The sequence below is a fragment of the Egretta garzetta genome, unplaced genomic scaffold (assembly GCF_000687185.1).
Source record: "Egretta garzetta isolate BGI_Z169 unplaced genomic scaffold, ASM68718v1 scaffold326, whole genome shotgun sequence".
NCBI lineage: Eukaryota > Metazoa > Chordata > Aves > Pelecaniformes > Ardeidae > Egretta > Egretta garzetta.
This window is the reverse complement of record NW_009260026.1, coordinates 1877493-1904782: the sequence shown is the minus strand read 5'-3', so window position 1 is coordinate 1904782 and position 27290 is coordinate 1877493. Positions and strand designations below refer to the sequence as shown.

General features: G+C 40.6%; 1 protein-coding gene across 1 annotated transcript in view; it reads left to right on the top strand.

The window, feature by feature from the left end:
* Positions 1-27290, top strand: part of KALRN (kalirin RhoGEF kinase) — a 363097-nt gene that overhangs the window by 15541 nt on the left and 320266 nt on the right. The window contains exon 4 of the mRNA XM_035896306.1: positions 25125-25317. Within this exon, the coding sequence (XP_035752199.1) occupies positions 25125-25317 (193 nt within the window). The remainder of the gene's footprint in view (positions 1-25124; positions 25318-27290) is intronic.

Genomic DNA, 27290 nt, shown 5'->3' with positions numbered 1-27290 from the left:
AGTAAGGGACTGGCTACTCATGAAGCACTTCCACCAGTTTCCCAAGGATCGTTGCAGATTGGTTCTGTGGAGACGTTGACCAGAGTACTGTCTCCTGTTTGGGATGTTACACATTGAGAGGCGTGGAGCAGAAAGCAGCAAGGGTGATCAAAGATCTAGAAAAAGTGGCTTGTTAAGGAGGGATTAAAAGGTAGAGGTTGGTCAGCCTAGAGAACAGAAAAGAGTGAGTAGGGTCTTTGAAAGCATGTTGTGATGCTGCAGAAGGAAAGGGTTTGTAGGGCTAGGACAAGAAACAAGTGTTACATCGAAGCAAGGGAAGCTTGGACTAGACATGAGGAAAAGATTCTAGTGCTAATGGGAATCCATTAGAAATAAGTCATCTAGTTTCTTCTTGCATGCCTCCATAACTCTATAGGCAAACCTCTGACATGGTATAAATGTTAGGGAGAGGGGATGATGAATCAGGACGTGACTTTTTTAGGTTCCTTCTAGTCCTGTTTTGTCTGGTGCCGCAGCTGTGAATTCACTGCTGTAGGAGGGAAACGTGACTGCAGACTTTGTGGGTTTGGCACGCAGGATTGTGTAACCTGTGTGGTGTGAGAAAACACTGAAACCTCATTTTTCCTAAATATTTTGTTCACATTAACAAGGGCAAACAGCAGAGCTTTCAAGCTTAGTTTTTGGAAACAAATGTATAGAAGGGACAGTTTGATTTCATATCACTGGCTCCCAGTTCATATTTATTCCAAGATGAGTGCTGTAATGAATAACTGCATCAGTCATCCACCAAAATAAACAGTTCCATTTGCGGAGACTCTGAACAGGATGTCAGGAGAAACTGCTCTGACGTTCAGAGTGCTGAAAGGGGGAGAGTTCTCGGTGCAAGTTGAAAAACTAGAAATTCTTCTTTAGGAAAAAGAGACTGTAATTTATCATATTGACACCAGTATAATAATTCTTTCTTTATACCCAGTGCAATGGTTTCTGAGTGAGACAGATTGCTATCCACATTGATACTATCTGTCACTTAACCCTTGTTTTATATCTTAATGGAGGGGGCAGAGGTGGCACATTGCTGGGAGCTTTGAGCAGGTATGAGATTGGTGATGAAATACTATGATAGATGAGGGTAAGTGAAACCAGGGTCTTGCTAGCAGTTTTCAAAGTTTCTGATTCAGCTTTCTGCAATTCCTTCTTCAAAACCAGAATAATAATGTGGGTTTCCTGAAAGCAGCAATGTGTGTTTGAGTTAGAGCAGAATAGTGAGCGCTTTCATGCGGCTGAGAGCCGTGGTCAGGCAGGTGCCTGCAGTCAGCGGGGGTTTCCTAAGTGGCTGAGGATTGCTGCCGGGGGGTTAAGGCTTCAGGTCCAGGAATGCGGTTTGTTCATGTCCCTAAATGGTAACCTTGCAGTCCATAGTCCCTGGGGTGACTCGGGGGTCCTGGAAGACTCAAAAGCCTGATCCTGCAGCCTTGGGTACTAGGAGGAGGTTGCAAGTGGGTATCTGACATTGTGGACCAACGTCCTGGTTTGGTGCTGTACACGGGTTCTTTCAGGCACATCACAAGGTCCTTTTCTCCAAACAGTTCCGCTATAATTAGTTACTAAGAAATGAAGATGCTATTCGTTAGAAGTGAAGATAATTGCCATGGATGCCAGGTTTCTACCACGCTGCCATTTTCTGCTTGTTTTTCATTTGCACACACGCTTTCTGGATAGGCAAAGCTGTATTTCTTGCGAATCAGGACAGCTCCTATTTACATGCAAATTTAAATGGGATGTGATGTTTAGAAATTTGGAGGGCGTGACTGAATCTAGGATAACATGGTGTTTATGATCGAGGGAGCTGAGGGGGAATTTTCTGGCCTTGCTGAGGATTTTATTTTTTAGCACGGGTGCAGTGCCATCTATTCCGGTAGATGGAGTTTTGATTTATATGTGTGTAAATGAAACTAGCACCAGGCCAATCTCCTCTGCGAGCCCTTCGGAATTAAGAATTAAGTTATGCGTGGCTATAGGAGGATAAAAAGGAGACAGGATATTATTAGCTTGAGTTATCTCCTTGCATGGTGAAGCAATATGATGAAGGAAATGTTCTCTGTCAGCTATAGTGAATCTTCCGGCTGAACACATCAATCTGTTTGGGAGCCAAGATAAGCAGTCTTCTGTGCTTGCTGCGGAGGGGGAAACCCGAGATGCCTTGGAGGCCTGTATTTTTCAAGACATCTACTTTTTATTTGTCCTCTGTTTAAGAACGCGCTCAAATATTTCCCTGTTTTGGGGGCCATCCAGGGCTCAGAACAGCAGCAAAATGTTTCCAGGGGCCAGCCCTGTGTGTTTGAACAGCTCCTCAGAGCTGCACGAGTTTGATGAAAGGTGCTAGGATCTGTAAAACAAGTTAAGTGCCTCTAATAATTAGTTCAGTGATTGGGGCTTTGTAAAATTAGAAGAACAATACAGGGGACGGCAAAATGTAACAATACTCACCCACTCTTGGATTTATTTTAAGCTCTTCTCTGATGACCTGTGGTACTGTGCATATTAGCTCCTCTGGCTGGGAGTAGTGTGAAACTAATTTTGTTAATTGATAGGAATTAAACCCTAGAGCTCTGCTTTCTGTTACATGATCCTAGCACAAAAGATTTTGAGGATTCTTTTTTTTTCTGGAGGCTATTGTAGATCTAAAAAAAAAAAATCCATGCATTTTAAAAATAACACCAGGGACTTCATAATAATTTTAGTAACTAAATATCTGGTGCCATCTGTAAGATAACTATTCCACCACACACTTGTAACAAAATACCACAGTAAAAAAAGTGAAGCTAATGAGTTTAATGGAGGCTTTGTATTTTCTTCAGGTATAATTTGATTTTAAAAAAAAATTGTAAGTGTATTTTGGAGAAAGAAGCTCATCAAGAGTATATAACTGACGTGAATGCTAGTGAATTTGAGCCTTTTGCCACTCGATAGATGGTTCAAATGCAGCTTCCAATGTACATGGTATTGGTATGCAATGTTACTATCACCATCTGTTAGGAATTGGGGGGGGCTCCTGTGGAAATAGTTGGTGGCCTCTAACTGTTGTTGGTGTCCTGCTAAAAGGCTTCTGACCACTTCCCTCTGCATTGCCTCCTGTCTCCCCTTGCTGACCACCTCAGGACCAGGTTATGTGTTCACCTCTTTTTGTGGAGACCAGTTCTTCAAAAGAGGATCTCTGATTTCCAACTGCAGTAGACATGCTGAGACATTTTATTCCTAGGTAATTGGACAGTGGCTGTAATTGATGTAGAAATTCTGCAGTAAGTGTCTACAGCTGCCAGCCCAGCAAGCTCCCCTGTTTACCAGAAGCTGCTAGAAAATGTTGGCTTCCTAGAAGTGCAGAGGGAGCAATAAGAGCCGTCAGAGCCGGGGGAGCAGGAGTTATGAGAAAAGATTGAAGTGTTGGGGATGCTTAGGTTAAAGAGATGGGAAAATAAGTTACGTGTTTTCAATCCAGTATGCAAGACTGAGCTAAAGGAAACAATTTGGTCTCTGCATATGGCAAACAGGACAAAAAAATGGATTTAAAGCATGAAGCGAGGAAATTAAGCCAGTTTCTGTAGAATCTCCCTCTTGGAGACCCTGCTAGAAGGTGTATCAGGAATGACCCAGGTATTGTTGTTTCTGTCTTGCAGCAGAGGGATGGAAACAGCCCCTCCAGCTCTTGTGACACTTTTGTATAAATCTGTGCATTTTTTTAAATACATACAAGATTTTCATGTTCCCATGTCAGTTTATTTTTAATCCCTGGATTTTTTTTTGAAAATTAGTCCAAACCTAAGGTAAAGGGTGGCTTTCTGTATCAGTTTCCAAATGACTCCCTGCTTTCATTGCCTGTTGCTGTTTTCCTGGATAGTGTAAGGACTGATCTTGCACAGTGCAGGTCCTAAAGCAAAGGTCCTCTATTCCTCTGCCCTCCGTGGGAGCTGAGAGCACACTCAGACTGGACCCAGCTTGCTTAGCTGCTGAGCCCTGCTCTGCCTTCCAGCTGGCTAGCAGTGTAAGTGTTTTCAGACTGGTTTTGTGATGAACAATACAAATAACATGATACAGAGCTTTGTAGTTCATGTACTGTGAATTGCACAGCTCATATAGCCGCTTTCTTCTAAAGACTAATAAAAGGCAGGGTAAGCTGGGCTCTGCCTATCACCTTCTATTTGGTCTAGTAGAAGTCACCCTCATCTCTCTGTTGTGAAATAGAGGCAAATGAGAGTAACATGATGTTAATATTGAGACAAACTCAGGGAGATTTGATTGTCTTGTTTCAGAACATGAGTTCAGGGACTCAAATAAGTAAAGGTTGACATTATTTCAAGACTGAATTCCTTATTTGAAATAGATTCCTTGAAGGACATGGAAAATACTGTGCAAATCCCTTTGTAAGTTGTCTGTCTTGTCTCTAAAAATGTTTGGACCATTTTGGAAGACCAGAAAAATCTGCTACTACTTTTTTGCACTAACTTCTTCAATATTTCTATATTCTATATAAGTAATAGCTTGCTCCATTTTATTATGTATTAATTGTATTCTAACAAATAATTGAAATTACTGATTGCCACATGCAGAGAAACTAGGATTTCAACTTGCAACTGTGTTTTTAAGCATTCTATTCAACACTTGACATCTGCTTAATTTTAGACTATAAATCTGCAAACTGAAAACTGTTAATATGAAGGAATCCCTCACTTATTGTGTCTGAATTATTTCCAAAGCAATTGTTCTTTTTTACAGGGTAGGAGAGGGGGTCTAATTTTCTTTTACTGCCAACCATGCAGGCTCATGCTGAGATTTCAAAGTAACGTTGGGTTCTTTCTGGTTCATTTGAAGTCTCCAGCAAAAAGATTCTCTATTGCATTTCTCATTTGAAGATTTAGGATTGCAGAGGTAACCCTACAAGACAAGCTTAACATACAAAGAAATTGCACAGCTCTGGACAAGAAGTTGCTTTTCCCAGCACTGCGCTGCTTTTCCAGCCCAGGGAGAGCTCAGTCAGGATAGGGCTCAACGAGGGGACACATCCGATGAAATAAAAGGTCACTGATTTACTTTGTGCTCTTCCCAGGCAGCAAAGCAAGTGTTTCTACCCAGTCTGGGTCCAATGCCTTTTGGTTTTACTGGTCTAGAATTTTTTTGCTCCAGCCCTACCCTCCTAGCTGTGGGCTGTTTCTCCTCACCACAGGCAGTGCATTCAGGCTGCAAATTCAGTGGCCAGAAGGACAGCAGCAAGCGGAGTCCTTCTCCACAGGTCCCCATCTTTCCAGATCTACTGCACAGGAACAGCCAACAGGCAGCTGCTGCTGAGCCATAGCTCCACAGCATCACTGTGCCTGGCTTTTCTCTGCCTCACTGAGAGAGGAGGGACTGGAGGGGTCCTAAAAACCTCTGAGTAGGTGTAGAGATGCCTGTAGCAGCACTTCCCACCAAAGGCATGGCCAAGGGAGGCTGACTTGGAAACAGCAACCTGCTGTATGGCTGGTGACCCCATGCAGCAGCATCAGCTGAGCATCCTTAAGGTGTCCTGAGGGGTTCACAAGGGTCTGAGCTTTGCCAAGGCACTGAGAAAACCCCAGGTGTCTTCTCGGAGGAGCCTCAGATGCTGCTCGGCTTCCTGGCATGGGCTGGGAGCTGCTGATCTCTGGCTCTCCCACACAGGATGGGTGCCTGCCCTGTGCAGCTGTTCCCTGTGTCACTGTACTTCTGTTAGCAGCGTTGTAGGTAGTTTCTGACTGCATTTCCAACAGGGGGTTTGGGCTGGGAAGGGCTCTGCTCAGTTTTCTCCAAATCTGGAGCAAACAGCAAAACAACCCCCCTCACCATGCACACTGCCACTGCTGGGATGCAGGAGCCACCATGGCAGAGCACTGTTGGGGTCTGGGGCCTGATCCCATTCCCTGAGCTGTCTCACGTAGAGCTGTGCTGCCGCACTCTGCGTTTTGAGCTCCATCCAAGCCCTCGATCTGGGCATTAGATCAGCATTGTTCCTCCTTGCTAAATGGCTTTTGCATGCTGATTGTACTGACATTTGCTGCCTGGAAGAAGGAGCTGAGGTGATGGAGAAAAGGCAGAAACTTGTAAACTAGGATATATCCTGCACCCGTTCACTGGTGAAGGAGCCAGTGGGCACCACAGCCTACTATAAATTTTATGCAGAGCATCTTTTCTCCATCCTCTTCCTCAGTGGCTCTCTGACAAGTGGTTTGTGAGTGTCTGCAGCACACTTTGCTGTGCTGCCCTCTCTGGCCGTTTCTAGGCTAGTGCTGATTTAAAGCTGTTGCATGCTCTTCGTGGGCTTTTTAACCATCAGATTTGTGGCTCTGCAGTCTCGGAGAGGTCCTGGAGACTTTGTGGAGAAGGCAGGTTTGCGCTAATGTGAGCAGTAATTCAGGAGAGCTAAAATTAGCAAACAGAGACCTTTTGTGGGAGCAGCATGCTGGCAGCAGAGCTGGCACTGGCTGCGTGCGGTTCCCTCCTGAAGCTGTCAGCAGCCGTCAGCAGAATATGCAGAGGTTCAGCCAATCCTAACTTTTCTTTTCAGTGCTCTCTTTCCTACTTTTTTTGCAGAAACTGGAAAATGGTTTTTGTCTCATTCCAGCATGGGTGCTTGTGTTCCTCATCAGTAACTCCAGTATGTGCTATATCCTTTTCACTCTTGGAAATTATAATTTGGAAGCGTCTTGTGCCACCCTCTTCATGGATGTCATTAGACGTGGGAAAACAACTGCTGTGCTTTGCAGTCTGCTTTGTAAAGGGAATGTTGTCAAAGGTTTCTTCATGTCAATGGAAAGCTCTTCTAAACTCCCATGGAGAATGGATGAGACCTTTACTGTGTGCCAATTTGGAGCCAATAATGGGGGAGACAGAAATTAAGTTGTCTCAGTCTAGATTGCCTGGCCCTTATCCTCATTAGATGAGTGGAGGTGTTATGGATGCTGCTCCAAAGTCTGGATTCCCCAGTGCACAGCTTGGGTAGGACCGAAGATATATTTTCAGGAATATATTTTTAGCCTTGTCACCAAATGATAAAAAGCTTACACAATCGTGCTGTCTGTCAGTCCTTTTTTAAACTAAATCTGTCAGAGAAGACTCTTAAGAATATTAAATTCCTACAAATTTAATGAGAATAAACAGCTACATCAAGGAAAGAGTCCTAATTAGTGTCCACAGAGAGGGTAAGGTGGTCTGAACTGGCCCCTTCTTAGAGACTGGAGGTAGAGGGAATATCTCCAGAGCACATAAGAGGCAAATTTGTTATTAAACATTAGAGAATCAATGTGCAAACCACTACCAAGGGTTCGGCAGTTCCCATGTTCATAAAAGCGCATGCTGCTTTATGGTGTTAGAAAATTGGATCATACTAAAATAGAACAATGACCAATTCATGGTAACATATGGTATTGAGCAGGCTGATGCTCTTATAGCATGGAAAATATGGATTGGGACTGGCAAAATTTGTCTCAGAGGTTGGGATGCTCAATTCCCTGCTGTTTCCAAAGGGAATTGGTATCCAAGTTTGGTAGACAGTTGTAAATCTCATCAATGGTTTCTTCTCATTTTCCACAAGGTGCTCCTAACCAAGTCAGTCTGTGGTATTTAATGTTTTCCTTGTGGATCCTGGCACTGCTGCAGAGTTCCCTGTGGATCCTGTAACGTTGTGTGCAGCGAAACATAATTGTAACTATGTGGTGTGAGGCTGTTGGGCTACTTAGATTAAGGAAGAAAAGAGAGAGAGAAATACCTTAACACAAAATAAAATAAATAAGAAGAATGATTCTAAAATGTCTCCTTCCCCCAAGAAAAGACAGAAAACTGCAACTCAAATGTGCTTTTGGCTCGGCAGATATTGTCTGGTCTGCAACGTGTGCCACAGTGTACTTTTCTACTGTTAACAAGGGAGCATTGGTTTCCCCGTCTGTGTACACAGGGCTTTATTTTATGTCTAAGTTTAAAGAGAAACCTTAGTCTCTGGAGAATTTTCCAGCAATGTAATATTTTTAGGAAAGTTCCTTTGTGAAACTTCCCAAAAAAGCCACAGCACCGAAACAGCTTTCCCTTGTCCTGCAGCTGCATACAGGGAAATACTCTGCCCCTCTCCTGCGTACCCCCGCTGCAGTGCACGCAAGAGAAAGTAGGAACCTGCTGTGGGCTCAATGCAGTATTTACAAGGGACATCTTTGCTGAGTGGTCCTTTTGGTTATAGTCATTGAATAGAAACTGTAGTACAGCATTGGCTCTATAGAGTAATTGCATCTCTCTCTGAAAATTGTAACAGCAGCAACAGTTCATCTCCAACCAAATTCAGGCTGCCTTCATATGCCTTTCATGTGCACTACTCCAAGTGTGTATGAGATGTTCACACAATGCAGCTCTCCTTTATCGCCTGGTTTCCTGTGGGAATACAAGAAGAACTGACAATCTCTAATATCTATGCAGTGATATTAGCACTTAGTCTTTTACTAGAAGGAAGAGTTAAGTTTGATTGTTACTTTGTTTATTTGAGCATCTGGCTTGCCAGATGCTTCTACTATTGATGTTGTCATTGAGGATCAAATAACCATGACTTTTTGAATTGTAGTTTGAAAGAATTACTCATTAAAAACCTTTGGTAAAATTCAACCCTTCTTCCTCCCCCAATCCTAAATCAGGATCCAGCATCCAAGCAGTTATTAAATGTATCCATTTAAGGAATGCAAATAATAAGGATACCAGCATAGCGTTAATATGAAGATGAGTGGGATCCTTAGCAGGAACTTCACAGCGTTTTAAAATGCATGTTGTACCCATACAGGGGGCTGTGATACTTTGGAACTCCAGGGAGTGATTTCAAATTTTCTCTGCAGGTTAACATTCTGCAAAGCATGGTAAATGGCTTTGGTGGTCCTGAGGGACGACCGGCAAAATACTTGTTTCAGGTCAAGAATGAATGCTATGTTCTGAAGCACTGTTGCATGGTAGCAACCAGCTCCAGGGGCAAACATCACATCCCGCTAGGAATAAAAGCTTTTTCCCTTTGAGAACTCCAAAAGGGCTTCCTCTGTACACGTTTCATCTACTGTGCACTTACACTTTGTTTGTCACATGAAAAAGGCATGCCGTTGGTAATAGTGGATGGAGACTTTTGTATTCCATATTTTCAAGTATTCTCTAAATTATATTAGTACAAACTATAATAACTAAAATAGTTTCTTACCAGTCCTCTGTTTGCATGTTAATTTAATGGTAGTGAAAGATTAGCTGCAAGAAAGGTAGGCTTGTGGTACTGATTACTATTCTTTCTTGGCAAAATGCCAATGTTATCCCTGGCTCAGATGATTTAATAGGCCTCTTCTATCTCGGTCTTCTGTGATTCAGCAGTTGACAGCGCTAGAGGCCACAGTCCTCTGCTAGTGCAGCAATGCAAATTTTTCCTTCTACAGTTTTTCTGTTGTGAATCAGTCCTAATGGGAGACTAAAATTGCATTTCCTTTTCAGTAGCCTTAGCAGCTCTGCTGAGACCACCAAGGAAGGACTATGTTTATTAGCAGCTTTGCTTGTGTCTTTTGTGATCTTTGTAGCTGGTAATCACATGGGAGCCTCAGGTTTAATTTAGGTCACCAGTTTAGGTCACATTTGCACTAAGGTGGGTGCCATCCTGGAACATCAGGGAAGACACAGAGCTGCCTGAATTTTAGTTCTGGACTCAAAATTGAGTTCTCTTCTCCCTTGGTTTAACTGTATAACCTGAATTCAGCAGTCCGTACAGGAGACATTTCGCAAAGGTTTGGGAAATTAGCTGATATTTTCACATCTCGAAGACAGAAAACCCTAAGTGGTTTTTTTATGGTTATGCTACATGAGGTGGAAATACAGGTCCCTTTAATAGTACCCACTGATGAGACCTCTCATTTCTGGGAAGCAGGGTCTGTAAGTTGGATTTCCCAATACTGTCTTGGGAGCACTGCATAAGAAATTGGCCGTGTACTGAGTCACCTCCTGACCTTAGAAAATGCACTTGATAAAAGCGTCTCATTACAAATGTAGTATTTTCCATGCAGTGAGTCTAGGGAGTAGAAGAACTTACAGAAGAACTGTAATTTCAAAACACAATCCAAATAAAAAGCAGGTACCTGATAAACTAATGGGTGATCTTACGCATAGGAAGAATGGCTGGAAATGCTGCCTTGTTTGTAAACTCTTACTGTAAGAATTAATCAAATAGGCAATATCTTATTGTTTAAGACCTTTTTTCCTCCATTCTCAAGACAGAACTGAACTCTTACAACACCAATTAATCACATCCAATTTTGTGGTTATGTCGCCTTATTTCTCCATTCTTCTGTTTCTACAACATTTGTAATTTAGTTCAGAAACTGCATCTGGAGAAGCAAACATCTGTGGGATCACAGATTAGTTTAGATTTTGCTTCCCACTGGAGATTTGTGGGAAGTAGCTGCAATTCCATTCCAAAATCTAATTAAAAAGCAGGTACATAGGAAAGTAGTAGACAGTCTTACCCATAGGAAGAATGTCTGGAAGCTCTGCTTCGTTAATGAACTGTTAGACTAGGAATCTAATACAAAAGCAATATATGCGGGTTTTTTAGGGTTTGTTTCTTCTCCATTCACAAGGCAGAATTCAACTGTTATATCATTCCACACTCACCAGGCTTACTGGAAATCTCAGTTTCGACTAATTTCCAGAACAGCCACCCCAGTGAGTTTGTGGTGTCAGATGGTGTATGGTGGGTGACAGGAAAATAGGATCAGATAGAAAGGTTTCCTGGGATTTTTGTTTAGGAATGAATTCTGTAGGACACTTCATCTCTGTAGTCTTATGGACTGTTAAATTGCATCTCTGGTATGTTAGCATGGGCAGCACTTTTCTGATGACTTTTTAGGCACTACTAATTATATGAAAAAGGCCTACATTTTTGTTAGGTAAAATCAAGTCAGTACCTTTGAGAAAGAGGCCACTTGAGGATGATCCACCTGCTTTAACTTTGACACTAGGTTTAGAAATATTTGCCTTAGTGAATAAGATGCTAATTGTCCTCATGTTAAAGTATATATTTTGCACATTCCCATTGGCACTTGGAAAATTAAAGCAGACATGTTTGAATAAGGTACAGAAAGTGGAGCAATATAAATCAAGTACATGTATCGGATGCAGTACCAGTGCAAACTTGTCTTGATCTCCATTTCTGGGCTTTTAAAATCGGTGACAAGTCAGTATTTCCACAAGCTGAAGTCTACCTTGCCAATATTGTGCTCACTTTGCCCACTTAGAGGTAATTGACTTATAATTCTTTTTACAAATGAAAACACATTTTTGCCTTTTTTGTGGGAGGACACAAATGCACAAAAGAACTTTAACTGTGTTCATGCTGCCTTGAAAAGATGCCAAAAGTCAGGCGTGTAATTAGGGATTCTGTTAAAAGTCTAATTCCTGCACCTGTGAACATTTTTTGGCACACAGCTTTTTAAGTCCTTGCTTTTCTTCTCGTATTTCTCATTTTCTTGGCCAAGCATTAAGTTCCTTTTCAGAGGAAATTGTCAAAGATCTTCTGGGGTATATTTTGTTCTTTGTCTGAGTCCAATACAAAAAGGCAGTTCCCTCTGCTTTTGTTGCTGAGTGAAATACTCTAAAGCATAATATTAGACCAGGTTTTATTTAACACCTGATTACTCATGGCAAAGCTCTTTAAGATCCTTCAGGATTAAAGACGATACAGCAGGTTATGACAGTATATGTAGGTTTGTTCTTCCAATGCTCTAAGTAATGTACGGGGCACTTTGTTTTACATCACGCTGATTCAAATGTTGGTCAGGTTCTAACAAAGCTGATGACAAACTATTTTAGTTAGATGGGGCAGAGAGAAGAGCAAAGAAGTCGTTATCACCAAGTGATGTAACAGGATTTTTTTTTTTTTTTTTTTGGTGGGTTTTAAAGTAGTTGGAAACAAATCAACATATCAGGTAATTTTATGAGTGGGTCTGGAGTGATTTATCAAACTATTAGCTCTTCCTACTTTTGATAGGTGCCTCCTGTGAAAATCACAGGATTCATCTGTTTGGTTCTTCCAGGCTACATCTGACTGCAACAGAATCTGAATGTACTGTAAATAGATACCTGCTCTGAAAACAGAATCAAGCAAGAAACGTATCTCAAAGTAACAGACTAGAGAGGACCTCTCTAGGCAGCCGTTCACCAAGTCTAGGGCTTCTCCAGGACTCTCGCATCTTATGACACAACAAAGATATTTATTCATTGTGTAAATTGCCAGGGGCATAAGAAGGAAATCATCAAGGTGGAAACATGCATTCACTGTGTCTGCTCTCAGTCACAAATGAAAGGAGGCTATCAATGCTTTTTTAGGCCAGCACATTAATTTACTAAAATAAACTTGGAAATTGATGCAAGAGGTCACCCGAAGCAGTAAAAGGCCTGCCTGTCCTGTGGGCTTCTACTTCCCGTGTCCTTTTCCCAGTTTTTGTTTAAGTACCGTGATCCTCCTCCAGAAAAGCAGTCAAGTGTGTACGCAAGTCCATCCGTACCCAGCAAGTGTAAACATGTGCTTCATTCACCACCATAATTGCTTAATCAAGCTCCCTATATTGTGAGGCACAACCATACAAACAGGAACAAGATGGAAGGTATTTTTACCAGACAGACCATAGGATTAAAGCAGCATGGTCATTGAACATTGCTGTCCTTTAAAAACCCAGTATTAGGATATGACTGCATCCATGCAGCATCCCCACAGTGTGATAATTCAGGCAGCAACCACTGTCATAAATTCAGACTCAGTCTTACCTCTTTATTTTCAGACATCAACAACCTGTGTGAGCTTGCTTGATGGACATAAACAGATATTGTTAATGATTTTAGGAGAGCTTATATCAAAGAGGGTTGAAACAGTTATTCAAGTTTGAAAGCAGTAATTACAGAAAATACATGAATAGTCTGTTCTTTTTAGAGTCATTAGGTTTGTGGGTGATTTTAGCATTGAAGTTCTATGAATTGGTATAGCGTCACTCTCATAAGAGACCAGTACAGTATTCTTATTATTTTCAAGTGGCAGGAAAAAATCTGAGTCTATTTGAGCTATGTTTTGTATGCTGTTTGTAAAGCATGTCGTAGCAACAGAGATTTTAATCTGTTTTCCTTAGTTTTAGAACATAAAGCACTTAAAATTATGTATTAGGCTTGCACTCCTGTGGGTTCTACTACAAATCCAAAATAATTGTGGTTTTGCAATCTTTTCCAGTATAGGCTTGTAGTACTAGATGACTGATGATCCTGTGATCAATGCTTTTACTCCACACATAAAAAAGGAACAAAATCCTTGATTATAATTGAAAGCTATGTATTGTAATATTTGGCCAGGTACTTGCCTGGTCCTAATTGACAGCCTGAATTGTTCAGCATGGCCATCAAATGGGCAAGAGCTTATGTGAATAATTCAGGGCATTGACAAACATTTTATCTGCAGGTTTGGTGGCAAAATTAACAGCAATGAAATAGTTAAGAATCCTAGTATTTAGGCAGTCAGAATTGGCTTTTTAGTTAACACCCCAATAAGATGGAGGGTGCAAGTTCACTGTTCTCCTAGTCTCATTGTTTCTTTCCACTGGCTGCAGACTCAGCAAGACAAATGTGCATTAGTTTATATTGTCAAGGCTATCTTCGCAAGCAGATGGGCTGGAAATCTAATTAAAAAAACCGAAAGCTTTGATTCTGGCAAAAAAAATAGCAAAATCTGTGGGACAACCCTAAATCCTCTGAATTAAATGGATGTTCTATGTCAATGCAGTTCTATTGTCCCACTTTATAAATAAAATATGAAGGGCTGTACTTCCACATAGACCCATAAATGTGCTCATTTATGAGTTTAATAAAGCATGTGTATTCAGCACAATTAGATAAGCATATGTATAGAGCAATAAATGCTCCCTATATAAAATCAGCACACGTCTAACAGAGAATATAGCCCAGCATGGATAAATAAGCACATGCTTAGATTATTAAGTGATCTACCTAAAGCTTCTGTGAGTTAACCATGAAGCAGCCACGACTATTTGCAATTTGTAATTCTCCAGCAATTATGTATCCTACCCGTGTCTGAAAGCGTGGTAGATATAATAACATTCATTGGAAGAATGCAGTAGCCAATAAAGAAAAGTACGGTAATACCCATTTTACAGATTAAAAGAAAAAAACAGAGGTAGAGTTGAGCTCTAACACAGAAACACAAGAAGGAGGTGAGCCAACCCAGCTAGGGTCGCGTGACTCTCAGTCTCATTCCATGGACTGCTGTGCTCCAACCAGATGTAAAACATGAATAAATTGTGAAGGAAATTGAAAGGGAAATACACTTATTTGTATTCTCTCAGTGTCAGGGAGTTATATTTAGTAGGCTTTTCTTATACTGGGTGATATGTCCAATGCAAGGCTAGAGGTTTGCAGAACAACTGTGAAATGCTTTCTGTTGCTTCTCACCAGTTGTTGTCCGTGTGTGTGACTATGGTGGTTCAACTTGCTAAAGAAACCCACTGCATTAGGCCTGTTTCTCCACAGGATGTTATATTGCATTCGTTTAACTCGCATGTAGGAAACCCATTATTCCGGTGGAGTAGATGTGGCCTGTGGCATGTCGTTGATGTGTCTCTTCCAGATCAAATGAGCCACTCAATATTAGGCCAAATATCCTTTGGTGTGGTGCTCCCTGTATCTGCTCTGTGATTTTTATTGCCATTGGCTGGCTGATATCTACAATAAGTTGTAAGAGTTTTCTGACTAGCAGATTCCTATCATTCGTATCTTGGCATAGATTAATTTGTCAATATAATTTTCAGGTCTGGCAGCAGGAAAAGCATCACCCGGGTATGCAGTTCCTGAGATGAATAGGATGCTGCACGTTCACATGTGGCACTTGCAGATGGACTTGCCTGTGAAGTTTTATTGTGGTTTTGATAGAGAAGCAATATAGCTAATAGAGGAAAGAGAGCAGGCAGTTGAAACCAGGCAATTACTTTTCAGAGCATTTATCTGAACCTGCTTTAGTTGATGAAACAGTTGCTCTGGGTTTTTCCAATTAGTGGTGATGGATGGGAAGAGATACTGATGGAGAACTGAAATTATTAGTGGTGGTGATGGAAATTCAGGATCGTAAGGGAAGCAAACTTAAAACTGTGTTGGCATGACACCCATATGCGAGTTCCCATCAGGGTGGGAAGGTGCCTTAGCACGATGGATTGTAAAACTGAGGGGACCGCACGCAGGCATCTAAGGAGCTCCATCTCTTACAAAAGTGAGAGCATCTGAGGCTGGAGAAAAACCTCAAGTGCTCTTGGGGAGATAGGCAGAATGTTAGCTCAGAGACTCAGTCGAGGTCTGCACGGTTATTGCCAAGTTTTGATTCCATCATTCGACTGTTGGATTCATCTTTGCTCTCCAGAAGCATTCGGATCCATCTTTTTCACTCTGGGGGTCAACGGTATCTTTTGGGTCTTCTATTCCCTTTGAAATACTGAGTTATTGACTTTTTTGTGCTCAGTTGGCATTAGTGATTTTGCTCTATCACATATTTATGCTTCCATACAAACAATAAGGGATCCCTCGTATGAAGCAGCTTCATTGGCAAGGCTTAGTCCCCTTTGCTAGACAGAGTGAGTGAGCTTGGCCTTGCGAGGAGACAGATTCAGAAAAAATCAGACATGAGCTAGATGTTTTGAAGCATCAGTATCCACTGTCTCTTGAGGACTCAGTAAAAAGGACTTTTTCTCCTCTCAGTGCCATCATGGTAGTTATTGGGAAGAATGAGTAAATTGTGCTGTGTAAAGGAATACATAAAAATTGATTTTACAAGTGTATCTTATAGGTTCATTCTATAGCTTCAGAGCAAGCCCCTCACAGTCTTCACCCAGCCTGGCATGACAGGAAGTATCTGTCTGATAAGTGAACTATTTTGGGTAAATCATTGTGCCTACAAAGACCTGCTTTGTTTGTATACGGGTGGAGTAGCCCTGATTCCTTAGTCATGGTCAGTCCCCATTGTCCAGCCTGGGGAAAACGGAGGCATCAGCTTTTAAATCGCACACTTCTAAAGCAAACTCAAATTCTCACACAGTGTCTTAGCAAAACAGACTCATTGCAGGGTGTTTCTGGGATGTAGCACTCAACCTTTGCTCCTAACAGATGCACTTGAATCCAGTGCGTGCCCTTAAATAAAACGAGTATGTGGGATCCAGCCAAAATCTTGTAAGCCTCAAAGAATGGTTATATGACTGCTGCTTAGCAGTTAAAAAGTGCAAAATGACTCTCATGCTGAACTCTGCACTGGAAATGGGCAGAAGCTAAGTTACTTATTAGTGGAAGAATCTGCTATTTTGAAGTGCAGATTTTTAAATGAGAAAAATCTAAAAGCTTTAGAAATTTCTCACCATAAAATTTCTCTAAAGTATTATGTTGATCAAAATAGTTTTCTTTGACAAAATTAAAAGTATTTTCTTTTTTTTATGTTGTCTGATCAAGAAAAAGGAACAAAATGAAAAAGACATTCCATCAGAAAAGGCCTAAACAGAATATTTTGCTGTTACAAAAGCCTTTTTTCAGTTTTACTTCAGTACACACTTTCATGAGAACCTGCACTCATCATGAAAGATCTAATTTTGAATTAATATGTAATTTCTCATCTTCTCTCCTTAGTTCCTTTCTTTGATTACAGCTTTTCTGTACATGGATGTACCTTGCTCTCCTGTACTGCCAGGAGCAGCATATGAGAACTGACGAGTGCTTACTGTAAGAAATGTCAATACAACTAAGAAAACCTGATTTTAGTGTCTTTGAAGACTATTTTTTTCCTATCCTCATCTATGAGCCCTGATTCAAGTGTGCTAGTCCCAGTGTGGTTATACCTGCTTCCATCAGGACTGAATTTGGCATGGTGTCTCCCCCTGGACATATCTTGGATTTCACCAAGTGCTGCTGTCTGTTGTCTAACCCTACATTAATCGTTCTTTACGTGAGCCAAACGTTTGCAGGCTTATTTATGCTATAAAAAGTCTTTCCACCATGGGTAACTGCCTCCCACAATGCATTTCAATGAAATGTATGTATTTGTAGTCTGGAGGCTTTCCATTCTGGGGTGACTGTGCTTTACTGTGATGACTGGAATTCCTGGAGCTGTTCACCATGTTCCATTCATTCCCTGGTTAAGTACTGATGCCTTGAACTGATAAATCAGGATCCCGGGTCTAAGAGCCCCAGGCAGTCATTGCCCAGATGAAGTATCCTTTTCCTTATGTGAAAATCTGGCAGCGTTGACTGCAGACTAAACTTTGTAGCGACTGCATCTGAAATGGACTTCATGGTCTCCTTGCTTGAACTACAAAAATTACTTAAAGTGCACGCAAAAAGGCACATTTATTTTTTAAATCTTACTAGTTTGGCTGTGCTAAGCACAACCATATATATTTATTTCTCACCTGGAATCTAGTGGATTTGAATCTCCAAACATATTCTCAATAGCCTCTGCCCATCCAAATCTTCTCAAGAATGGTGTGTTTATATTTCAACACAACTCTAATATTTATTTTTTCCAGCAAATGTCAATAACATATAATTTTCATTTAGTAAAGCGTTTTTGTTTTGTTTCTGCTAAATCATCTCAAATACAAGACTTTAAATGCTCAAGAGATAGCTGAATGGTACTTAGTGTTCAAATATTTCTTTGTTGTAGTAACAAATCTTTAAATGTAGCCCTGCTTCAACAAAGACAAAGCCCTGATTAATTTCATATTTATCTCAGCAGCTGTTTCAAGGAAGACCTGCCAGATATTGATCCAAATATAGTAGACGTGCAACAACAAAAGGGGAAAAGGGTAAATGGGTTTATACGAAGGCATCATTTACCAGCAGAAACTTAATAGGAATGTGAAAAAATATAATATTCGTCCTCCAGATTTGGCTTAAACAGCTGCGATCATGCATTCTTGGACACAGCTGTGTTTTATATCTTTGCTCTTTGAATGAAGGCAGGAAGCTTCTCAAATAATGTTTATTTGCTCAATTAAATAGGAGGACGAATGCCTGCAGAGCTCCGGGTCCCAGTTCTGGTCTGGGGTGTAATGATGTAGATCAGGATTTTTACCTGGGTAGAAGACAGCACAACCGCAACCCTGCTGAATCCTGACAGATACCATCTGGGACCTGCACCTCTCACAGCAACTCTCAGGAGCTCACAGGATCATGGTTACATATTGGGAAAAGCTTTTCTTACACCTAGCTGGTGTCTGAGTTCTTCCTAGCTTACATCATTTTACAGCAAAATTGCTTTGACTTCAGAGCCATTTTTCTTAGAAGTAAAAAGCGAATACACAAATAAGCTATTTGCTTGAGAATAGCAGGAGCACCCCTTTGGCACCCATTAGCTTCTGCCAAAATATTGGGGTTTTTTTTGTCTTTCTGTTCCCTCCTGTTGACGTGGGGCCAGAGTCAGGGGTTGAATGTGGACGTTGTGCAGCCCCCACTTCTGCATTCTTGTGCCATTTGCAATCACACCTCATGTCCCCTAAGAGCAATGGCTGGAAACCAGAGACAGGAGGTTTGTCTCTGCCCGGACCTCACTGGCTCCAAGTCTTTTTACAACATGTCACTGAAATTTCTCTAGTTCACTGCTTTATGTCCAGCTCCAGCCAGTGTGAAACTGGCTTTGATTTCTCCCTTTCTCTTTTTTTAAAAAGAAAAGTGAGAATGAGTGACTCCTTTTCAGTGCTGAAAGAGAAGAAACAAATTTAGGTCACAGCAAGGAAGAAAGGATTAATTGGAAATGGAGGCTGGATGACTGTTTCGCCTCTAATTACAAAAAAGCATTGTGAAACCAAGTTAGAAAATGTAAGAAGGAAAATTTAGGATGAAGCCCATCTACCTACAGTCTTTTAGGTAGCTGAAGTTCTCTGGTGGGAGCTTTCTGTGAATTGTTATTCCAGAGTAATGGTGTCCTCAGGATGTGCATCACTGATTTCCTCCACTGGTCACTGATACACCAGCACATAAGGGAGGTGTGAGGATTAGCAGTCTCAGGTGTCCTAAGATCTTTGGGAAGACAAACTTTGTCATCACGCTGAACAGCCACAGTTACCAGGGGATGTGGGTGATGACTCAGACTGGTGGTGTGGAAGTTCAGGTACGTACCTGGTAACTGTAATAATGAGCAAGGTACGTTTTCCTGAGAAGTATTAAATGGAGTAAAATCGTTTAATAAATAATACTGACTCGGGAGTGCTTGACAAACAGGTCTACTAGAAAGGACTTTATCTGGTCCTCTATACGTATTGGAAAGTATATTATGAATATAGATGACTGACTGTTTCTATTGACAAGTGATCTGTTTCTATTGACAAGTGATCTTCAGGCTCAACATGGTAATGTAGAACCAAAGTATGAAAGTCAGTAAGCAATGCTGATTATAAACCTCCCCATCTAGCTTAATTTTCAAGCTGAGTAAACAAACCACAGACAAGATGAATAAAAAATTGCAATTGATCAGAAACATTAAGTTACTGAAGTGATCCTTGGCATGTTTTGATATGGAAACTAGGCAGCAGCAGAGTTAGTTTGGTCTCATTATGAAATGAGGCCTTTGGGATAACAGTCTGCTTGGAGGCTTCCACATACCCATTTTTCTCCTCTTTCTCTCCCTTTTCCACCCTCAGCTTGTGAATCAATTGGCTGACTACAGCCACATTTGTCAAAAGAATGGTGATCTCAAAAATAATTAAGTTCCTGCAGATTTTGTGCTTACAAATTGATGCTTGTAGAGCTACTTGTTATGCTGAGAGCGTCTCCTGACAAGGTTACGCTGACCCTCCTTAAAGGAGATCTTGCTCTCTCTGTTAACAAATCATATTTTGAATGAGATGCTATACGTGTCAGATCTGTGGTTTTAGTGGTCCAACAGGCGTGCTAAATGTGCTTCTTTGTCATTAACTCATGACTGCAAAATGGGAACGGAGATATTATGTTATTGCAGCTAATCAAGTGCTAAAGCTTCTAAATGCCAGAAGCTTTGGCCAAACTGCAAGGATGAAAAATACACATAATCAGTGATAGGTATTTGAAAGATTAATCAGAAAGCATGAAGTCCTTAAACTCATTTGGTACCCAGCAAGCCAGCTCTTGCCAAGGAAAATACAATTTAGAATGTGCCTGAATTAAAGAGGAAATTTGAGAAAATAACCTTATGAAAGTACCCTAGAAACCAAAATAGAGGCATTTATTTTGACAAAATTATCTCATCTGCTTCTGAGTTTCAATTTTATGCTTTTTTTAACAAAAATCCAGATCGCAAGTATTGTTTTCACAAATATTCTAGGGTATTTTTATTAAACTTAGAAGCTGGTCTTTGTCTTTACTTAAAAGCAGTGTAGCAACTGAAATGACATATCAACTATCAAATACTTTGTGCTCACTGTTGCAAATCTAGTCCAGATGAGCACAGCCAAAACGCTGATGGATTGTACAAATACCTTGATCTGAGTGTTTTCTCCAGATTCTGGTCAAATATCAATACCGGAAAAAAAAACTAAGCACCACAATCAACATTAATTGCCATCCTAAAATGATTACTTGTGCGTAATAGCATATGTGGATTGATGTAGTGTCTTAGGAGCCAGGGATAAGGCATGTCTTGCTTGGACAGTGTGGAGGAAGCTTGATTGCTACTGATGCTTTTCCCGATCAATTGCTAATCTGGGAAGGGTTTGAGTTGTTGCTTTTAAATAATACATTTATTATGCATGGCTAGACTATCCAAAAGGAACCTAGGGTCATTTCCTCAATACATGTTGAGGTAACTGAAGAAAAATGACTGTCAAAAATGACAAATCTTCACAGACTGCTCCGTCTTACCAGAGTTTATGGCTGCTTCGTTATATCTATACAAGGCCAACTGTTTTAGGACCCTATCAATAGCTGTAAATATTTGGATATTGCAACTCAAATTTTGGCCTTTTTTAGTTTTTTTAAACTAAATTTCCTATGAGGCATCCCCACATTTATGTAAGCCTTTTTGTACTTTCACATATCGGCTCAGTTGCGGTTTTGCAGACTTTTATTATTTTAATTCTTTGGATTTGCATCTATAGTTTCCTGAAGAGTAGGTTTTTTTAATTCATTCTAGACAGCCAAAGACTGTAGTATGAGTATAGGTACCTGGAGACCTCCACCAAGGCAGGCTCCTTAGACAAATACAGCATGGCAGATGGTCCCTGCCCTGAAGAGCTTACAATCTAAATAATTTTCTTCTCTCCCCCTTCTTTCTCTGAGGTATTAGTACCTGATTAGTATCTGGCTGCCTGCTTATATAGTATAAGTGCTCTCAAAGGCACCCCTCTCCACAGCAACTGGAAGTAGAAATAATGAGCAGAGAGCTTTCTGGCTTGCAACAGTTTAAACAATGTTAAATAATCGTTTTTGACAAGCAGGTTTAGAAATCAGGTGCTAATTTTTTGCAAAGAGAAGAACATGTGGAATTATCACTGTGCGGTAGAGGTCAAATTCTATAATGATACTACAGACCCACAGGTCTTTTTGCAGGTTAGTGCCGTTCATCTCATTAAAGAAAAAAATTGTAAGCAGAGCCACTTCTGCAAGGTTGTGAGCAAGGTTCTTGAAACTGTTACATTTGCTCAAAATTTTAAACACCATCCAGTTGTACATTATCTGCATATAACTGAAAAGGGGTACTCATCTCTTCACTCACTTTATTTCATACAGGAACTTGCATGCCTATGTGACCAATCAAGTAGTGAAATCATCTTTGTAATTAAAAACATGGTATTGAGTTTTATATTATTAGTGAAACAGTTGTTACTTGTTGATGTGCTTTGAACCTAAGAAATCTATGATTATTCTCCTTCCTTGCCACCCCTGCATTCTATCAGTTTCATACTTGAAAATGTACTAAGCTTGTTGAAAATTTGGTCTAGTTACAATGAATGTGGATAGTGCTGGTAGGGAATGATTCCTTATTGCCTCTTCCAGGACAAGAATCAGGAAGCATCTTGACCCCTACCTGTAGGCTGATGTCCCAACCTGGCATGTAGGGTCAGTGGCTGTTCTCCTTTTGTTCACCAGAAAAAGCTGGGGAATTTTACCCTTTCTTCTTCCACCGAAAACATACTGTGAAGTCTCCAAAAACCTGAAAGTAGGGCTTTAGGGTGTTTGGTGCATTTTTTCACAGATGTGTGCTTAGGCATGGTGTGCTGATGGGAATGGGCAGCAGTACTGGCTGCTCCCTCACTGCTTCTCTGCACCTTCAGGGTCTGGAGAGGCTGTAAACCTTCAGTACACACAGAATCCAACTCATAGTTACATCTCTTAGTTGCCTATCTGGAATATCTATCTTACTGCAGGCTGAATTACCAGTCATGGTGGTATGTAATCGTGGGTGTCAAGACTGTATCACACTGCCTATGCTCTAAAGCTGGGGGCAGGGTCTGATTTGGGATCTGTTTGACTTTCTAAGACTTTAGTTCAGGTTCATAAACAGAAGACTTCAGTCCCTCAGGACATTCCTGTTCTGCTTACTGAAACAGTGTTTTCTGTTGTTCATCAGTAAGTATTAAGTTATTGGTTTAGATCAGATTTGGGAAGTTACCAGGCTGGCAGCAGCCATAGGTAATTGGAATGCAGTCAATATTGGCTACGCCTTGCTGTGGTTGCAATGAGGGTGGGAGGATGTGTATTTATTTATTTATATCAGGAAAGACAGATTGCAATTACCTGTTACTGTGTCTGCTGTTGGGGCTCTCCATGTGCCCGTATAGCTCCTGGATCTCTTGTTCAAGTGTTTAATGAAAAATCAGTCCTTGGAAAAGTCAGTTCAGTGTAACAGGGTTCAGTGACTTGGCAGAAGTTTCTGAAGACCCTATAAAGCTTTGCAAGGGAAAAAAAAAACCCAAACACAAAACCCCTTCTATTCATCCCTTTCTGATTTGATTCTTTGTCTCAGCTCTCATTCCAAAGGGCAAGAGGCAGTAGCACCACCAACAAAGCTTCTTTTACGGACTTTTTTGGCATTAGTTATGGAAGGATCAGATGTCTGACCTTTCAGCAGTAGGTAAAAGGAGAACAAATATATTCCTGGCAGTGTTTGGAAGTGCCTGGTCTCCCTAGTTTTTCTTTGCACTGACTGTTGTATGCGGTGTGCTCTAGATGTGCCAATAACGTTAAGGCAGAGGACCAAGCCTGTTGGCTTTGACTGGCACTAAGTTGGGACTGTTCAAGTTAGAGAACTCTCTTAACATGGCAAAATCCACTTTGACATGGGGTGGTCCATCTGTGCACAATTTTTTCTAGATACTGGTAAGATCACAAGGACTTTCAGTTTTAAGTTATATATGTTAATCTAGTGTGCCTCCTATGAAGGATATCCCTGTCCTCGTTCCAGCCCAGAAACCTAGTTGTAGGCTTTGTAGAGTTGTTTTCAGTGAGATATGTAGGAGCTGGATCTTATTAGCAGAAAGAGTGCTTTGAGAATTTAGAGTTAGGTATAGTGAAAAACATCCTGTACGTTTATGCGCTGACAGTATTCATGTGGAAGCTAAACAATCTTACAATTTCTGCATTATAACCATACTTAAAATCTGTCCTCAGCATATTTCAGATTCATTCCAGTGATATCCAGACTTGCTATTTTAAATTATCTTACATATGCCTTTGTGTCCACAATATTGATCCTATTTACGTTGATGGCCAGTTTGCAGAAAGGTCAAAGGTGCTATATTCAGATACTAAACAGGAATTCTTGTTCTGTACCTCACTGTTGCATTCATTATACAAAATATGTTCATGTTCTGTCATGTTTCTCTTCCTTCTCAGCTGTTTTTTCTGTTTTCATCTTCCTTTCTTGTTCCCACACTTCCTTTCTTCCAACGGCTTCTCCTTTTGTGGAAAAGATTGTGACTTTCACGCCACCTTAAAAAAAAATAAAATTAAATCAGTAGGTAGACCTTTCTGGTAGTTTTAGTGCATCACCAACGAATTTTACTCATTTACCATACCAATAATATTACTGGGGATGGGGAATTTCACATTTTGTGCAAATGCTTGAGGCCTAAAGCAGACACCATAGCTCTCAAGACTGCAACGCCATGCATGGCAGTTATATTAGCTGGTCAGTCAGTGGAGTAAACACAGAGGAGTAAATCTCATCAAATGTTGGCTGCTGCAGATGGAGGATGACACTTTTGAGCCATACCTCTTTTTCTGAGGGGCAACACTTTGTCCCTGGAAAAGCTATGCTTTCAGCTGCCCGGATTTGACTTGGATCAACATGTCCTTTTATTCTTTCTCATCTCTTCTCCTGAGGAAAAAGGGAAGATGTGTTTGCAAGCTAATGCTCTGGTGCTCATGAGCCCCATGCATTGCCAATGACCAGGCCAGATAACTGTATTGAACTTTTGAGAAGGGAGGAGCACAGGCTGGCAGAAAAGGATGACTGCAGATTGAAAGAGATCCTGCAACATTTGGAAGATTGGTCAGGAGGGAAAAGGGCCCCAATTTTAGCAGTGCACATGCTGAGTCACAAGGACCTTCCTTTTAGGGCATGATTGCCAGGCACTTTTCTGGAAATTAGACTTTTTAAAAAGCCCTTAAAGGGGCCTCTAAAAATGAAAGCACCCAAAATTACAAGTGGCCAGCAATGTTAAAGCACAGGACCCTGCTTGTTGGCTTCGGCTATGGATTAAATTCAATATGTTGAAAGCAGAATGCATTGTGTGTACACATAAATAGCTTCTATGCAGATGTATTTGATTCTGTTTTCAATTGTGTGAGAGTATGTATGTTTTCAGTGAACATTTGAATTACACTTATTTGGGAAATCAGAGATTAAACTGTAATATATACACTTGAGTTTCATGTAAATTAGATTATGGTAAAATTAATATAGCCTTTCATAAAGCCTTTATGCTGTACTATCTTTTGCCATTTGCTTTGAAGTACATCATTCCTTGCTTTGCTCTGAAGCACTGAACACTAGCAACAAAAGTCTGAGTGTGACTGTCCACAATATTAATTGTCTTGATACACTTTTATTCCTACAGCGAAGATGTTTGTAAACGAGGATTCACTGTTATTATTGATATGCGAGGATCCAAATGGGATTTGATCAAGCCTCTCCTAAAGACCCTTCAGGAAGCCTTTCCTGCAGAGATTCATGTTGCCCTAATTATAAAACCTGATAATTTCTGGCAGAAGCAGAAAACGAACTTCGGCAGTTCCAAGTTCATCTTTGAGGTGAGATGATGTACGGTAAAGCATTATCTCTGGTAAGAAGCTTTCTTCAGGTAAAAAAAAAAAATGCCTAAGCCCTGTGACTGAGAGAAAAAAAGACATCTGAGGACTGTTTGCAGGAGTGGGCTGATGCCCTGGCATCAGGTTTGCCTTCTGAGCACACTGGTGGCACAGGACGTGTGTTTCATCTAGAGATTCACATACATAGTTCACTTTGGTGACAGGTTTTTTGTGGTATTTATTTTCAGTGATGTTGCATTCAGTCTTTCCTTTGTTTCTCTTAGGGGGAAAAAAAAAAACAAACAAAACCACCAAATCAGTCAATATACTAAAGACCAAGTTCTCTAGATGCTAATGTGTGAGGTTTTTAGTTGACCTCTACCCAACTTCAGGAAGTAGCTTTTTTTTTTTTTATAAAAGACATTTATACGGATTTATCTATACATTGTCACTGCTTTAATTAATTGAGATTGACAATTCAGGTGTAACATTAACAACTCATGTTAATGAAAAGGTGTCTCAGGCAGGTTTTTGAGAAGTAACCTATATACAACAACTGCACAATTCAAGGGAATTTTACTAACTTTGTCACTGGTGAAGACAAACCAGTCATGTTCTCTTAGTGCACTTCAGTTTTCTGTGAATTTCAGCGTCTTACCCAAAGAGAAACAAAGCTCAGGTGCATAAAGTGCTCATATGTCAGTCATGCCCAGCCATGAGTTAGGAGTTAGTCATGTGTTGTTTTTGTGTTTTTTTTTTAATTTGCTGAGAAACAATTCTATCGCTGGCTGTCTTACTTACCAATCCATTAATTTCAGAGACATGCTTAGATTTTGCATCTCTGGAACTCAGAAGAAAATTTGGCTATAGTTCTTTATGTTGACTGCAATGGAAGATTATATTTAAGTGTATATTTAAGTATATATTTAAGATCTGTTCAAGTCAGTGTGATATAAATTTGTCCTTATTTTCAACCTCTTCTTAAAAGCACTCTTGAATTGCAATAAGCAACTAGATTGGTGTTAAGCATTAACAAACTTCTACATTAATATCACAGTTTAAGTGCACTTGCACATTTTTTCCCCCTGCCTCACAAAAACCAGTCAACTCCTAAATTTTTCTTTAAGTGGGTCTTTACCTTCCTTAGTTACCTATGAGGGCTCAGCCATCAAAATAACTTCCACTTGCTACCCCCTATGTACTTTTGAAAGCAAGGCTGCTTTCAGTATAGGTTTATGTCACCTCCAGAGATTCCTCACACTTACTGAAATCACCGCTCCTGGCAGAAGTGGCTGCCATTACAGTGCAATGAGACTGGCAACGCTGCCTGCAGGGAACGAGAGGGGCCCGGGCAGTGGGAAGGAGAAAGGACATGTACAGAAGCATGTGGAGCAGCAGGGAGCCTGTCCAGAGATCTGTAACAGAATAGCTTTGGGGGATAAAAAAATATATGTTTAAAATATATATGGGCACTAAGGGGCAGTCCCATAGTAGCCCAAGAAAAGACAGCTTATGCGTGTATATCCAACACTGAATTTCAATCCTCCAGTGCTTTATTAAAAACAATGTCTTCCTAAGGCTTCAAAACCTAGAAGTCAAGTAACAGAGTTCAAATATGTGTTTCAGGACATTTGTTTGTTTTTAAAATAAATTAATACTTTCTGGAGGCTTGAATCAGTTTTTTTTTTTTGTTGTGTGGAGTTGGTGTGATAATAGTGAAGAATAAATTGTGGTCAAGCTATTCTTCATAGTTACAGCTCTGAGTCTGCATTGTCTTAAAAGCTCTGGACTCATTTGCTGTACATGCTGGCATGCATTAAGGGTATTTTCATTTTGTGTTTGTGCCTTTGAGCCTTAGTCTGTCTCCTGGGCTGTTCACATGGGTGTCTTTAATGGTTCACAAATTTTTGGACCGGAGGAGGAAAGTCAGTGCTTTTGCTGTCTGTTGGACCACCTGCAGACACTCAGAACTGATG